The sequence below is a fragment of the Mytilus trossulus genome, chromosome 2 (assembly GCF_036588685.1).
Source record: "Mytilus trossulus isolate FHL-02 chromosome 2, PNRI_Mtr1.1.1.hap1, whole genome shotgun sequence".
In the NCBI taxonomy this organism is placed as follows: domain Eukaryota; kingdom Metazoa; phylum Mollusca; class Bivalvia; order Mytilida; family Mytilidae; genus Mytilus; species Mytilus trossulus.
This window is the reverse complement of record NC_086374.1, coordinates 11,506,610-11,519,887: the sequence shown is the minus strand read 5'-3', so window position 1 is coordinate 11,519,887 and position 13,278 is coordinate 11,506,610. Positions and strand designations below refer to the sequence as shown.

The 13,278-nt window shown below is 32.9% G+C and overlaps 1 protein-coding gene across 1 annotated transcript in view; it reads left to right on the top strand.

Annotated features, from left to right (window-relative positions):
* The window catches only part of LOC134706488 (peroxisome assembly protein 10-B-like), a 15,591-nt gene extending 2,313 nt beyond the window's left edge, over window positions 1–13,278 (top strand). Inside the window, exons 2-7 of the mRNA XM_063565465.1 lie at window positions 1,225–1,305; window positions 2,215–2,291; window positions 7,433–7,684; window positions 8,366–8,553; window positions 9,993–10,113; window positions 13,035–13,278. Of these exons, the coding sequence (XP_063421535.1) occupies window positions 1,225–1,305; window positions 2,215–2,291; window positions 7,433–7,684; window positions 8,366–8,553; window positions 9,993–10,113; window positions 13,035–13,112 (797 nt within the window). The 3' untranslated portion in view covers window positions 13,113–13,278. The remainder of the gene's footprint in view (window positions 1–1,224; window positions 1,306–2,214; window positions 2,292–7,432; window positions 7,685–8,365; window positions 8,554–9,992; window positions 10,114–13,034) is intronic.

Here is a 13,278-nt window from a genome sequence, read left to right as displayed (position 1 = left end):
GACAAAACAGTAATGGGGATCCGGAATCAGACTTATGTTAATTTAAAATATAATGGTACCTATTGGTCTCACTTTTAAGCGACAAGAAGCCAGAAGAAGAAATAAACTAGAGACAAGAGAAAAAAAAGTAACAACAGGAAGACAAATTTAGCAACAAAAAGTTTGAATACTATTAAAACTTTTAGAAAAAGTCAATTGATTTCAGTTTATTATTTGCTGTTTTATAAAGTTAAATGCTTTGCTATATTTAAGACCATTACATACTTTTTCATTGTATTAAATCAGTAGTCAAATGAAACAGTTTACCTAAAACTGCTGTCTTTGCAAATTCCGTTAATTCATGCATGTTTAGTCATCAAGAAGAAAATTGTTCTTAAATCATTTAGACATGTAAATGATTTGAAAAGTTAACTGAATGATAGATTGACAACAGTTCACTGTTTTATTTACCCAATCCATCTTTGTCATGATTATAACAACATATAAAATAGCTGGCTTTGTTCAATTGTGCAGGAACAATACAACAGTAGTAAGAGGCAGGTATAACTCTTTAAAGGAAACATTTGACATTGTAAAATACCAGTATTTACTATTATAGAAAGAGAACTCAGACAACATAGACAAAGAGATTATGTTTGGGTAATATAAGTTAGACATTTCAGCCTTTGATATGATATTGTTGTCTGACAGTCAGGAATTATGTCTGCATACTCTTTTAATACTGTGGATTCATTTATTTTCGTGGGTACCAATTTTCGTGAATTAAGAAAAACTTGCATATTCGTGGATATTTAATTTCGTGGTTTTGCTGAAGTCTGCATACAAGCCTATAGAAAAGTTATCATTCGTTGAATATTTAATTTCGTGCTTTGACTGTGCCCACGAAATCCACGAAAATTGGTATCCAACGAATAATAATGAATCCACAGTATGCTATTTAATGACAGTGTAAACATGGTAAACCTGCAGCTAAAAACCCTATTATAGAGGAAGGGAGTCAAAATTTATAAATAAAATAAATTGATAGTATCATATAATTATCTTATTTATGTGGAAAAAAGAAAACAATTTCTCTCTTATTATTTAATAATAGGAATGGCCCCTGTCATTCTGTATAGGTTAGTAACTTTTAACAGTAGACTTTTTCATTGTATTTGTCTCAACTTTCATCTTCTTTCCAATAGTGCAACAATAAGACAACAGTTAGTAATTGATATCTTTCAGGACCAAGAAATTGGATTAAATGGAGAAAGGAACTTGATTTGTTTGCAGATCTTGGTTACTTTACACTAACAACTTTTGCAGGTAACTTTAATCTAATTTAAACTTTTTCCCCCCCCTCTGTAGCGGAGTGGCATTAAGTTTCACCCTTGTCCATCTGTACGCACATCCTTCCGTACGTCCCAAAGTTGATTTCTGTTCTCTAGTTTAGTTTGCTTCAACCAAATTATGAAATATTATGAAACTTATACAAAATGCTTATTACCACAAGACACAGATCAAGTTTGAATTTTGGTGGCGTCACATTTATCATTGTTAATTTCTTGTTTCAATTAACTAACTTTAGTTTGCCTCAACCAAATTTTATTAAATTTGTACACAATGACTAAATTACCACAAAATACAGAGCAAGTTTAAATTTTGGTGGTGTCACTTCAAAGTTCAACCATTATAGAGTTATACTAGAATTAGGAATCTAATATCTTTTCTAAAAAAATCAATGATGGTTATTGTTAAAATTAATTTTAAAGCAACTACAATTATGGACAAAAAAAGATAACTGCAATTTTAAAAATTAATTTTAACAATTACATGAACTACAACCAATGCTTTATACAATGCAATTTTCATTGAAAAAATTAAAATAATATTTACTCTTTTGTGCTTACAAGCTCTTTGGTTAATGTTCTTCAGTTTTGTCACTTTATAACCTTATATGATATTTTGTTTCCATTCTCTAACTTAATTTGTCTCAACTAAATTAAAATGTATATATAATGCTTATTACCACTTAATTCAGTTTAGGTTTAGGTTTTGGAAGGGTCACTTTTACAGTTCATGAGTTATGTCCCTTTATAATTATATATGCTAGCGGGGGCATCATCTGTGTTGCTATGGACACATTCCCATTCATTTATTTTTATTCTTGCAACATATTTTATCTGAAAAGACTCTTCCTTGATTATTCTGAAACAATTTTCTACTGTTTTGTAGGGTTTCAGACAATTGGAGAAGAATATGTTAATATCATACAAGTTGACAACACTTTAAGAGCTTTACCATCAAGATTTGTAAGTTTTTAGTATACTGACATTAAATACATATCCTATTTTTTAAAGGCAGTGCTTTAAGGCCTGACTTTTAAGTCATGAGGTTCATCTTTTCATACGCAATCTTTGCAGGGGGTCTTTTGGCCAGAAATAGATCCGGAAATGTTCGAATTTCTCCTCTTCTTTTTATGGTATAATATGGTTTTTGTTTCTTTCATTTACATTGGGGACTAAAGAAACGATCAGTGTGTATTGTTCGTTTTATTGAACTTGTTATTAGTGTGTATTTTGCATTATAAGCAGTCAACCTGACTACAAACTATCATTATGTGTATTCCGTGTGGAAAGAGGTCGGGTCAATTTCGAGTGTTATCTGACATCTAAAGATTCTTTAATTAGTTCAGACGTTGATATAACAATGAAAAGTCGACTGGACATGATTAATATTGTATCTTCTATAATTCAAAGCGGAATTCGGTTTATGAACGAGAAACCGTAAAAGCGTTTCTAGTTATGTATGTTGTCTACGTATTATCATGATTCCCGGTACTACGTTCCGGGTATTAGTTATTTGATATATGTGATGTGTAACATTACGATCGGGTACCAGCCAATCTACGTGTGTATGTGTACATGATTTCCCGCCAAAATGGCCGATTTACAGCTAAAAAAATAGTCCATAAACGTTCCGTATAATGAAATGCAAATTCATGATTAATCGTAACTTTTTTTTATCTTTGTATAATAAATATAACAAAATGGATTCCACAAAATTGAAAATAGCATTATTTTACGAGGATTTCTCATATTTTTCTCACTTCCGGCGCAGTAATACATATGTTTTGAAGAAGCTCGAAGGATTTGACAAAGTGAATTGAGAAGGGAACGGATAGATATACGTCCTTGCTATCAGGTAAAACAATTTAAATGTACAGAACAAAACATTTACTTCACGCAAATAGTACAGGCTTAAGCTTTTTACTGTCTTACACGACTGTAACCGAGTGTTTAAATGACGGCGGTGGCCTACAAGGTACGGGTCATACTGGGTCAAGTCTAAATATGTAAACATATCCACGTGCTATTAGGTAGAAAGCATCATAATGCAATGTCTACAATTTTTCCTCCTTTATACATCGTTTAACCAGATATATTTCTCTTTCAAATACTCTTTAACACGGATTGAATGTACGTATCTTTTCTAGTGTTTTCTTGTCCTTATTAAAGTTCATTTGTTGTTGATGTTTAAATATTTTTGAACGACTGAACACAGGAGTGAATGAATGCAACAATTATATATACTGAAGACTTGGGCTGTAAAATGATAGTGTACGTATATCATACTGATAATTATTCTAGCAGTAATTATGTTAATTTAGGATGTAATGACAGGAATTCACGAGTTATGCCTCAGGCTTTCTGAAAAAATATCAATGACAATGTAAACAGGAACAAAACATTGACACGAATGATGCTCTCTTCTATGTTATAGTTATTTAGGTATGTGTGTTGCACAAGTTTAAAAAAAACTTAAGTTATAAAACTTTTTTTCAGGGCACAAACCCACTTTAAAGAGACTTGTCTACTGCCATACCCATCCTATTTTCATGCTCCATTTGCAAGCAAGAGACTGAATGGTTTGCAAAATTAAAAATCAGGACGGTGTCCAATTAAAACAAAGAACTAAACTGGATGAATATTGTAGGAGAAATCTAGAGGAAAGTTTTGATTTGTGATATTGGTTTTCCTGATAAGTCATTCATCCTAGCCTGCAGAAAGGAACTATAACTGTCCACCACCAACTGACGAGCTAATGTTGAGCTTCACATATGGAATTACTCAAATACCATCAATGTCTATGTTTTCAGCACAGATTTCACAAGTTATGACAAAGCTGTGCTTTTTTTATACCTGTTAAAGAGTTGTATACTAAAATTTTTTTTTTTATCAATAAATATATATTGTGTCATTTAAGAACTTGTATTTTGCCAAAAAATGCATACTAGTGAATGAAAGTAGTGCAGTTCATTTTGCTTTGGTATATAGAATTGAATAACAATTGTTCATGTTATTGGAATGCTTATAAAAATAAGGAGATGTGGTACAATGTATATGATATTTAGTGACTGTGAGTTTATCAAGCAAAAGTGAATAAGAAATAGGTATAAGCAGTTACAGGTACTACTGTACAATCTCAAACTCTGAGAAAAACTCATACCGTAAAGAGAATTTCATATTTACAAGTAAGTTTTGTTTTTGCGTTGAATAATTTTCTTCTATTGTTTTAATTGTAAATATGGGAAGTGGTTAAATGCTAATGAGACAGCTGTTATGGCCACAGAGCTTTAATTGAAAACTTCTTTTTCATTCATACCGGTAGATTTTGCCTGGAGTTGGAAACATATCTGCTAACTTTTCAAAATGCACATGGGGGTTTTACGTGAAAGATGGTCAATATAGTCATACAAAACCTTCAAGGGGGCCTTCAAATGGAAGCAGGACAAGTTGCCCCACTGGCTAATCGCCCCACTTTTTTAAAAACTGCCACAAACTGATTTATCAAATCACCCCACATGTGAAATTGGTTAAATCATGTTTAATATTACTCCTGTCAACTCGCCCTACTTATAAAAAAAACGGTAATATTTAGATTAATATATACAATTAAAAATAAAAACTCGCACCACTTTAACGAAAACTAATCTACACAGAATACAAACAAACCGAAAATTAATTTAATTACTATTATTGATATATACTGAAACTATAATTCTAAAAATAAAACTGATTGTTGAAGAATAACTGTAAGTTATGAAGCTTAGTTATTTGCATAACAGTTGAAAAGAAACCAGTTAAATGTATCAAAATGCAATATAAGGAATTTAACTTATATTTAATGGAATAACATCTTTTTCCATAAGTGGGGCGAGTTGGCATTACTAAATTCATCCTGGTTAATAATATATTTATCTAGATTTCACCCATTTCCATTAGGTGGGACCAGTTGGCAGGAGAAATATTAACGGGATTTATCACAGTTCACAAGTGGGGCGATTTGGTAATTCAGGTTGGGGCAGTTTTTTTGTCGAGTCTGCGACTTTTGTTGCAGAAAGCTCAACATACATTGTAGGGATAGTGATACGGCGGCGGCGATGTGAGCTCAGTTCTTAATAGGTTTATATTTTAGAAGGTCGGAGACCTGGATGCTTCATACTTTGTATATGGTTGCCTCATGTTATGAAGATTCCGTCGGTCACATGTCCAATGTCCTTGATCTCATTTTCATGGTTCAGTTACTACTTGAAAAAAAAGTTAAAAATTTTTGTAATGTTAAATTCTCTCTTATTATAAGTAATAGGATAACTATATTTGGTATGTGCGTACCTTGCAAGGTCCTCTTGCCCGTCAGACAGTTTCACTTGACCTCGACCTCATTTCATGGATCAGCGAACAAGGTTAAGCTTTGGTGGTCAAGTCCATATCTGAGATACTATAAGCAATAGTTCTAGGTATATTCTGTGTATGGAAGTACTGTAAGCTGTACATGTCCAACTGGCAGGTGTCATCTGACCTTGACCTCATTTTCATGGTTTAGTGGTTATAGTTAAGTTTTGTGTTTTGGTCTGTTTTTCTTATACTGATTGCAATAGGTCTTCTATATTTTGTGTATGGAATGGTTGTAAGGTGTACAGGTCTACCTGGCCGGTGTCATATGACCTTGACCTCATTTTCATGGTTCAGTGGTCAAAGTTAAGTTTTTGAGATTTGGTCTTTTTTTCTAATACTATATGCAATAGGTCAACTATATTTGGTGTATGGAAATATTTCATGATCTATATGTCAGTCGCACAGGTTTTATTTGACCGTGATCTCATTTTTTACGGTTCATTGCTCAGTGTTAAGCTTTTGTGTTTTGGTCTGTTTTTCTTAAACTATACGCAATAAGTCAATTTTATTTGTTGTATGGAAGAATTGTAAGCTGTACATGCCTACCTGGCATGGTTTATCTGACATCGACCTCATTTTCATGGTTCAAAGGTCAATGTTTAGTTATCTTGGTTTATGTTAAGATTATGTGACAGTTGTAATAACGCTTTATTATTAGGACTATCAACATAATATCAATGATTAGTAAAGAAGGCGAGACATTTCAGTGTGTGCACCCTTGTTTTTAAAGTGGGGCGAGTTAGTGAAAAGTGGGGCGATTTGCCATGGATTCCCTTCAATATATTCTAATGTGGATTTTGGCTTCTTCGTGCATTAGCAAGTTCATAGCCATTGTTAAATTAATTGTTTTCTTTAAAATAGTCGACAAAATTGCTCTTACAAAATTTCCATTTGGGAGCCTTGAGCTCGATTGGGGAAATACTCTGCAAAAACTGACAGTTGACAGGTATGGTCATCAAAAAAGTTGACATGTTACTATGTACATTTACCATTATGTTACTTGATGTCCTTGCTATACACACAGTACAGAGACTAGTCAATCTTTGTGAACTTTTTTTTTATGGGAGTCATAGAATATGTGTATACAATCAATAATTAAAAATAGTCTATTTATATTGAAAAGGAAAAGTTCTTATATGTCTAAAGAAAAGGGACGAAAGACACCAAAGGGACAGTCAAACTCATAAATTTAAAGCAAACTGACAAGGCCATGGCTAAAAATGCATTTCATGGGAGGCACAGAAAATATACTGTAAACAGTAGACTAGATATAGGTGAACTAGGTACAAAAGAACTCTAAATCTTAAATTCTACAAACCACCTCTGTTCTATCCATGGAAGATAATGATATAACTGGACTAGAAATACACACAACCTGTAATTAACTGCCTTTACAGCGCTTTCGCGCTTTGATTGTCTTCATAATATTGTTCTGTTTCTTGCATACTTTTATCATTCTTTACAATGAATTATCTCTGGTGTAGTAGGTGAAGTTAAATAGAACCAGGACTTAAGTTTCCATGTATCATGTTCAAAGGTCTGTAAAATGAGCTAAAATATATCCAATCCAATATAAAGATGAAACACTAAACATCATTTACTTTGGGGAAGTTTTGCAGCAGAATAACACAATAAACAACTGGCTTATGAAAGAAGATCAGTTTTAGGTTTTTAGGTTTTTATATCTTTCTAATGTATTCTTTATTTTTATTTAGAGAAGAATTTTTCTGATCTTGATTCATGTTTTAACACCATACACACTACATAAAGTGATAGACTGGTTTGAGAAATGGTTGAAATCACCAGTTCTCCATGATGAAATACCAGCAGAAACTAAACATTTTCTACTAAAATGTGTACCAGTTATAAGACAGACTGTGACCTTTCTCCATCGATGTCACCTGGCTTTGTTTTACTTCCAAGGAATGTTTTATCACTTAGCCAAAAGATTTGCTGGTGTCAACTATGTAAATATGATCTATATAAATTCTTACCTTCTTTTCATGCTATATTTGCTTCTTTTTAAAGATCAAATTTGAGTGTATTTCTATTATATTTTTGTACTGACTAACTTTCTGTCCTGTATATACTGGACACTTGTTAACATGGTTAAGTGTCTGTATACTACAGTACATAGGGCTTTAATACAGTTGTAAAACTGAGAGAAAAACATAAGGCATGTGATCCGTATTATATCTCATCCCTGTGGTATGATCATCTGATTTTAAGGATTTCAAAATAAGAATTAACAGATAAAATCGTGTAGATTAATACATCTCTTTCCAAGCAGACACATTTAAACTAAGTCACTTATCCAGTAGACACATTTAAACTATATCAATTATCTAGTAGACACATTTAACTACATCAATTATCCAGTAGACACATTTAACTACATCACTTATCAAGTAGACACATTTAACTACATCACTTATCCAATTGACACATTTAACTACGTCACTTATCCAGTTGACACATTTAACTACATCACTTATCCAGTTGACACCTTTAACTACATCACTTATCAAGTAGACACATTTAACTACATCACTTATCCAGTAGACACAATTAACTACATCACTTATCCAGTAGACACATTTAACTACATCACTTATCCAGCACTCATTTTATCTACATCTCTATTACAGGTGAAATACAGCCTTCATAAACAGCAGACAGGACCTAATTTCCTCACTCAAAGCTTTAAAATCTTAGGAGTATTGTCATTTGCACAACTTGTCGGCAGTATAGGAATCCATGCCTACAATGCTTATATTAACAAAGACAAAATTGTTAAAAGTTTTAGAAGGGAGACAACTCCTGACCTGGATGATAGGTAATTAGTACTTTTTTTAACACAGAAACCTCTGTTCTTAATCACCACAATACTAATAGGTACACAGAAGAATGGTTTGTAAGAATCAGCCAAGATCACCCTAAGCCATGCGTTCATTGCGTTTCCAGTACAAGTATGAGTGATCTTGGCTGCATAGATAGCGTGATAAAACGAAGCCAGTGCTCCTAAATTCATAGGAGGAAATAATAATAAATTAATAAGGTTGTTCAAAACTCATCACAACTTTCTTTAAGAAACTAGAAAAAACAATGTTCCGATATACAATAATTAAATGTAAACATGTTGATGAACTGATCTCCGTAGCTCTACAATAAATTGTGTAGCTATCTATGTCATCTTTGATACTGCATGGATTTTGTCTGATTTATTTTTTTTGTAAGAGAAAAAGTAACCGACAGTGACTGCTCGAGTTATCAGAGATTTTCGCCAGGTGCCGGCTTCTAATGACATCCCTGATAACAGACACGTAAATCATAAGAATACTCAACAATACATTTCCATCAAATCCTTGAGAGTTTTCTGAATGCAACGTTGAAGTCTTTGATCTGCAGGTATAGAAGTCATTCTATCCTAACCATATTTTTTCCCCTGAAAGTGCACAAGCAATTATACCGAATTTCTTAATTTTATACTGTTTCGTAACTTACACCAAAAACCTTGAAAGCTGAAAAATTAAAACTATGCCTAAGGTTTATGCCCAAGATTTCCCTCAGTACAGTATTTATATTGGTTTTGACTTTCTCAAAATATCATGAATAAAAGTTTGAAATGTAAAATGTGTATTGATCATTTCATTATTGAATATTAACAGAAAAAACATTGCCATAAAACGCACAAATTGTCCTCAAAAGTGATAATGAAAGAGCCTATAGTATTTCAGTGTAGCTTTCTTTTTTTTTCTTTTTTTTACTTTTTTTGTTGTATTTATTTTCATTATTTTATAATTCTTTTTTTTGTCTCCTCCTTCCTCAGTTATGTAGTAACTGTTACTTAATTATTCTTGTTCCATATCATTGTAATATTGCATGCTATATTTATGTAATAGTTAAATGGAGTTGGTATTTTAAGGAAACGGATTAATATAAGCTATATATAGCTTGTTTCCCAATCCTGTTATTATTGTGTATTTTGCATGATTATATATTTGTATAGATGTTGTATAAATATGTTTAAACTAAAGAGCCTAACCAGAACAATTACAATCCTCTAAATCCAAACAAACTTAGGTAAAATCCAACCTTAAAATTCTTAGTTTAAACATATTTATTTATAGTGGATTGAGAAACAAGTTATTGCAACTTTTATCAATCCCTTTCCACTTTGTGGGTTTGAGTGCTGCCTTGTAGTGGCATTAGTTCTTTACTTATGCATTGTTATGTGTCTCAATTTACATTTTTAACATGTTTTTTTATTTTCAGTGAAGTGTGTAGTCCAGCACTGAAATGTGCTTTATGTCTAGAGAAAAGACAGAGTACAACATCAACACCATGTGGTCACCTGTTCTGTTGGAACTGTATACATGAATGGTGTCAAAATAAGGTATGTGTTCTAAAAATAACTTATTGAAACATTGGACATCTAAGGAATGACTTTTAAAGAAGCTCCAGTTACAAGTTCTGTCATTCTATTGCAATTTTGAAGTATAATTGGTGGAAAATGCTAAATTGGTATAAAATTGAAGGGTGTTAGGTAACAATTCAATTGAAGTTTTCAGTCATTTTGGAATTCTATTTTGCAAGTTCTCAAATAAAATTTATAGATAATTTTCTCAATTGAAAGTTCTCAAACCAAATTTGGTAAAGATTCAGAGAATTGAAACAAAAAATTGGTTTACTTTAAACAGAGAGAACAGCGACAAATGGATATGTTATAATTACCTATGGATGGCTTAGAGAGGGAAGAGAGCAAGAAGGGAGGCAGAAATAAGAAAAGTTGCACCTACAGTGACTCAAAGTTGCTTATTTTTACGTTGCTGGTCATTGGCAATCATACTACAAAATCTCGTTTTTAGCTCACCTGGCCCAAAGGGCCAAGTGAGCTTTTCTCATCACTTTGCGTCCGGCGTCTGGCGTCGTCCGTCGTCGTCGTCTGTCGTCGTAGTCCTGCGTCCGGCGTTAACTTTTACAAAAATCTTCTCCTCTGAAACTACTGGGCCAAATTTAATCAAACTTGTCCACAATCATCATTGGGGTATCTAGTTTAAAAATTGTGTCCGGTGACCCGGCCAACCAACCAAGATGGCCGCCATGGCTAAAAATAGAACATAGGGGTAAAATGCAGTTTTTGGCTTATAACTCAAAAAGCAAAGCAATTAGAGCAAATCTGACAGGGGGGTGAAATTGGTTATCAGGTCAAGATCTATCTGCTGTGAAATTTTCAGATGAATAGGACAACTGGTTGTTAGGTTGCTGCCCCTGAATTGGTAATTTTAAGAAAATTTTGCCGTTTTTGGTCATTATCTTGAATATTATTATAGATAGAGATAAACTATAAACAGCAACAATGTGCAGCAAAGGAAGATTTACAAAAAAGGCAACTGGTTCAAAATGGTCAGTTGACCCGTTTAGGAGTTATTGCCCTTTATAGTAAATTTTCAACCATTTTTCCTAAATCTTAGTTATTTTTTACAAAAATCTTCTTCTCAGAAACTACTTAGCCAAATTAAACCATACATGGCCACAATCATCATTGGGGTATCTAGATTAAAAATTGTGTCCGGTGACCCGGCCAAACAACCAAGATGGCTGCCATGGCTAAAAATAGAACAGAGGGGTAAAATGCAGTTTTTGGCTTGTAACTTAAAAACCAAAGCATTAAGAGCAAATCTGACAGGGGGTGAAATGGTTTATCAGGTCAATATCTATCTGCTGCAATATTTTCACATGAATTATACAACTGGTTGTTAGATTGCTGCCCCTGAATTGGTAATTTTAAGGTAATTTTGCCGTTTTTGGTTATTATCTTGAATATTATTATAGATAGAGATAAACTGCAATAATTTACAGCAAAGTAAGACCTAAAATTATTCAACATGACCAAAATATTCAATTGACCCTCTTAGGAGTTATCGCCTTTATAGTCAATTTTTAACAATTTTCATATAATTTGTATAAATTTTTGCTAACATTTTCCACTGAAAAAAACTGGGCCAATCACTAAAGAAAGAGATAATTGTAAGCAGCAAGAATGTTCAGTAAAGTAAGATCTACAACCATATCACCATCACCAAAACACCATTTTGTCATGAATCCATCTGTGTCCTAAGTGGAATATTCACATAGACTTAGCGACACAGGCTCTTTAGAGCCTCTAGTTTATAATTTTGATTTTTGTAATTTTAATGCCACCTTTAACCATTACTTTTGGACTATTTAGTGGTGGCCAGTTTTTATTGGTGGAGGAAGCTGGAGTGCCTGTAAAAAAACACTGACCTTCAAAAGGAAAACTGAAAATCCTTGTCAATTAAGTTTGCAGTTGAGTGCACCCACACCAGCAGGGTTCGAACTCACAACGTCAGGGTTGACTTGCTAGTGATTACTGTAGTAACTACTTAGATCACTCTGCCACCGAGACCCATTCTTATTTTTATAAAGTAACCAATGTCTGTCTTATGTATTTGTTTGTTGTTAGGCATAGTTCATGAAAATTAAGGTTCTAATCCAGATAATTCTCGTCCATGCTTGGTTTCAGCAAGTATTCCTACCATGAAGAACATATTTTGTATTATGGAGATACAATATTCTGTGAAATGGCATTTTATCAATATTAAGATGATATATCTATCAAAAGCACCTGTTCTTCATGAAATAAATAAAAAATTTACTTAAACTGTCAATCAGTAGCATTTCAAGACAAGAGACTGTCACAACGACAGCAAACCGGATTTATTAGCATTTATTTGTGTCCTGGCAATATCACAAGAACCATTACTGATGATTGGTGAAAGTGAAAATTGTCAATATCAAATTTGACCTCTATTTTGTCATCAGTATCAACATATTAAAATTTGAAAAGCTTAGATTGAATGGTTTGTGAGTAAATGCAACAACGTGAATGGAAACACCATTTTACGATCTTTCATGAACCATAACTCCTGAACGGTAAAAGTCAAAATGGCCATTATTGAACTTGACCTTCATTTAGTTGTCAGTAACAACATATTAAAATTTTAAAAGCTTTGGTTGAACGGTTCTTGAGTTAATGCACGGACAACATTTGATTGCCGCCCGCCCGACCCCCGTCCGCCCGCCCTGCCGCCGAGCATCCCCAGTTTAATAACCAACATTTTTGTCACAAAAATCCGGTTAAAAATGAAACTACTCTAACTCATTTTTGTAACAGTTGTTTTTATGCAAATAAAGGTATTACAGTATCAATATGATTCAGCATTGTTGATAATTTAATGAAAATAATATCTACTGTATTCTGTGAGCTTAAGATCTGTTTGACTTTATTTTCAGCCTGAATGTCCATTGTGTAGAGAGAAGTTACAACCCCAGTCATTAGTGTTCCTTCACAACTTTGATCCACCAGGTTGACATATGTGGTTGTGATTCAGAAGAACATATCTTATAAACATGGTTGACATATGTTGTTGTGCTGAACATATTTTATCTACATGTTTGACATATGGTTGTGTTAAACATAAGTGCAATAAAACATTATCTATACTAGAAAAGCTTCTATTATGTGATTTTGTATTTT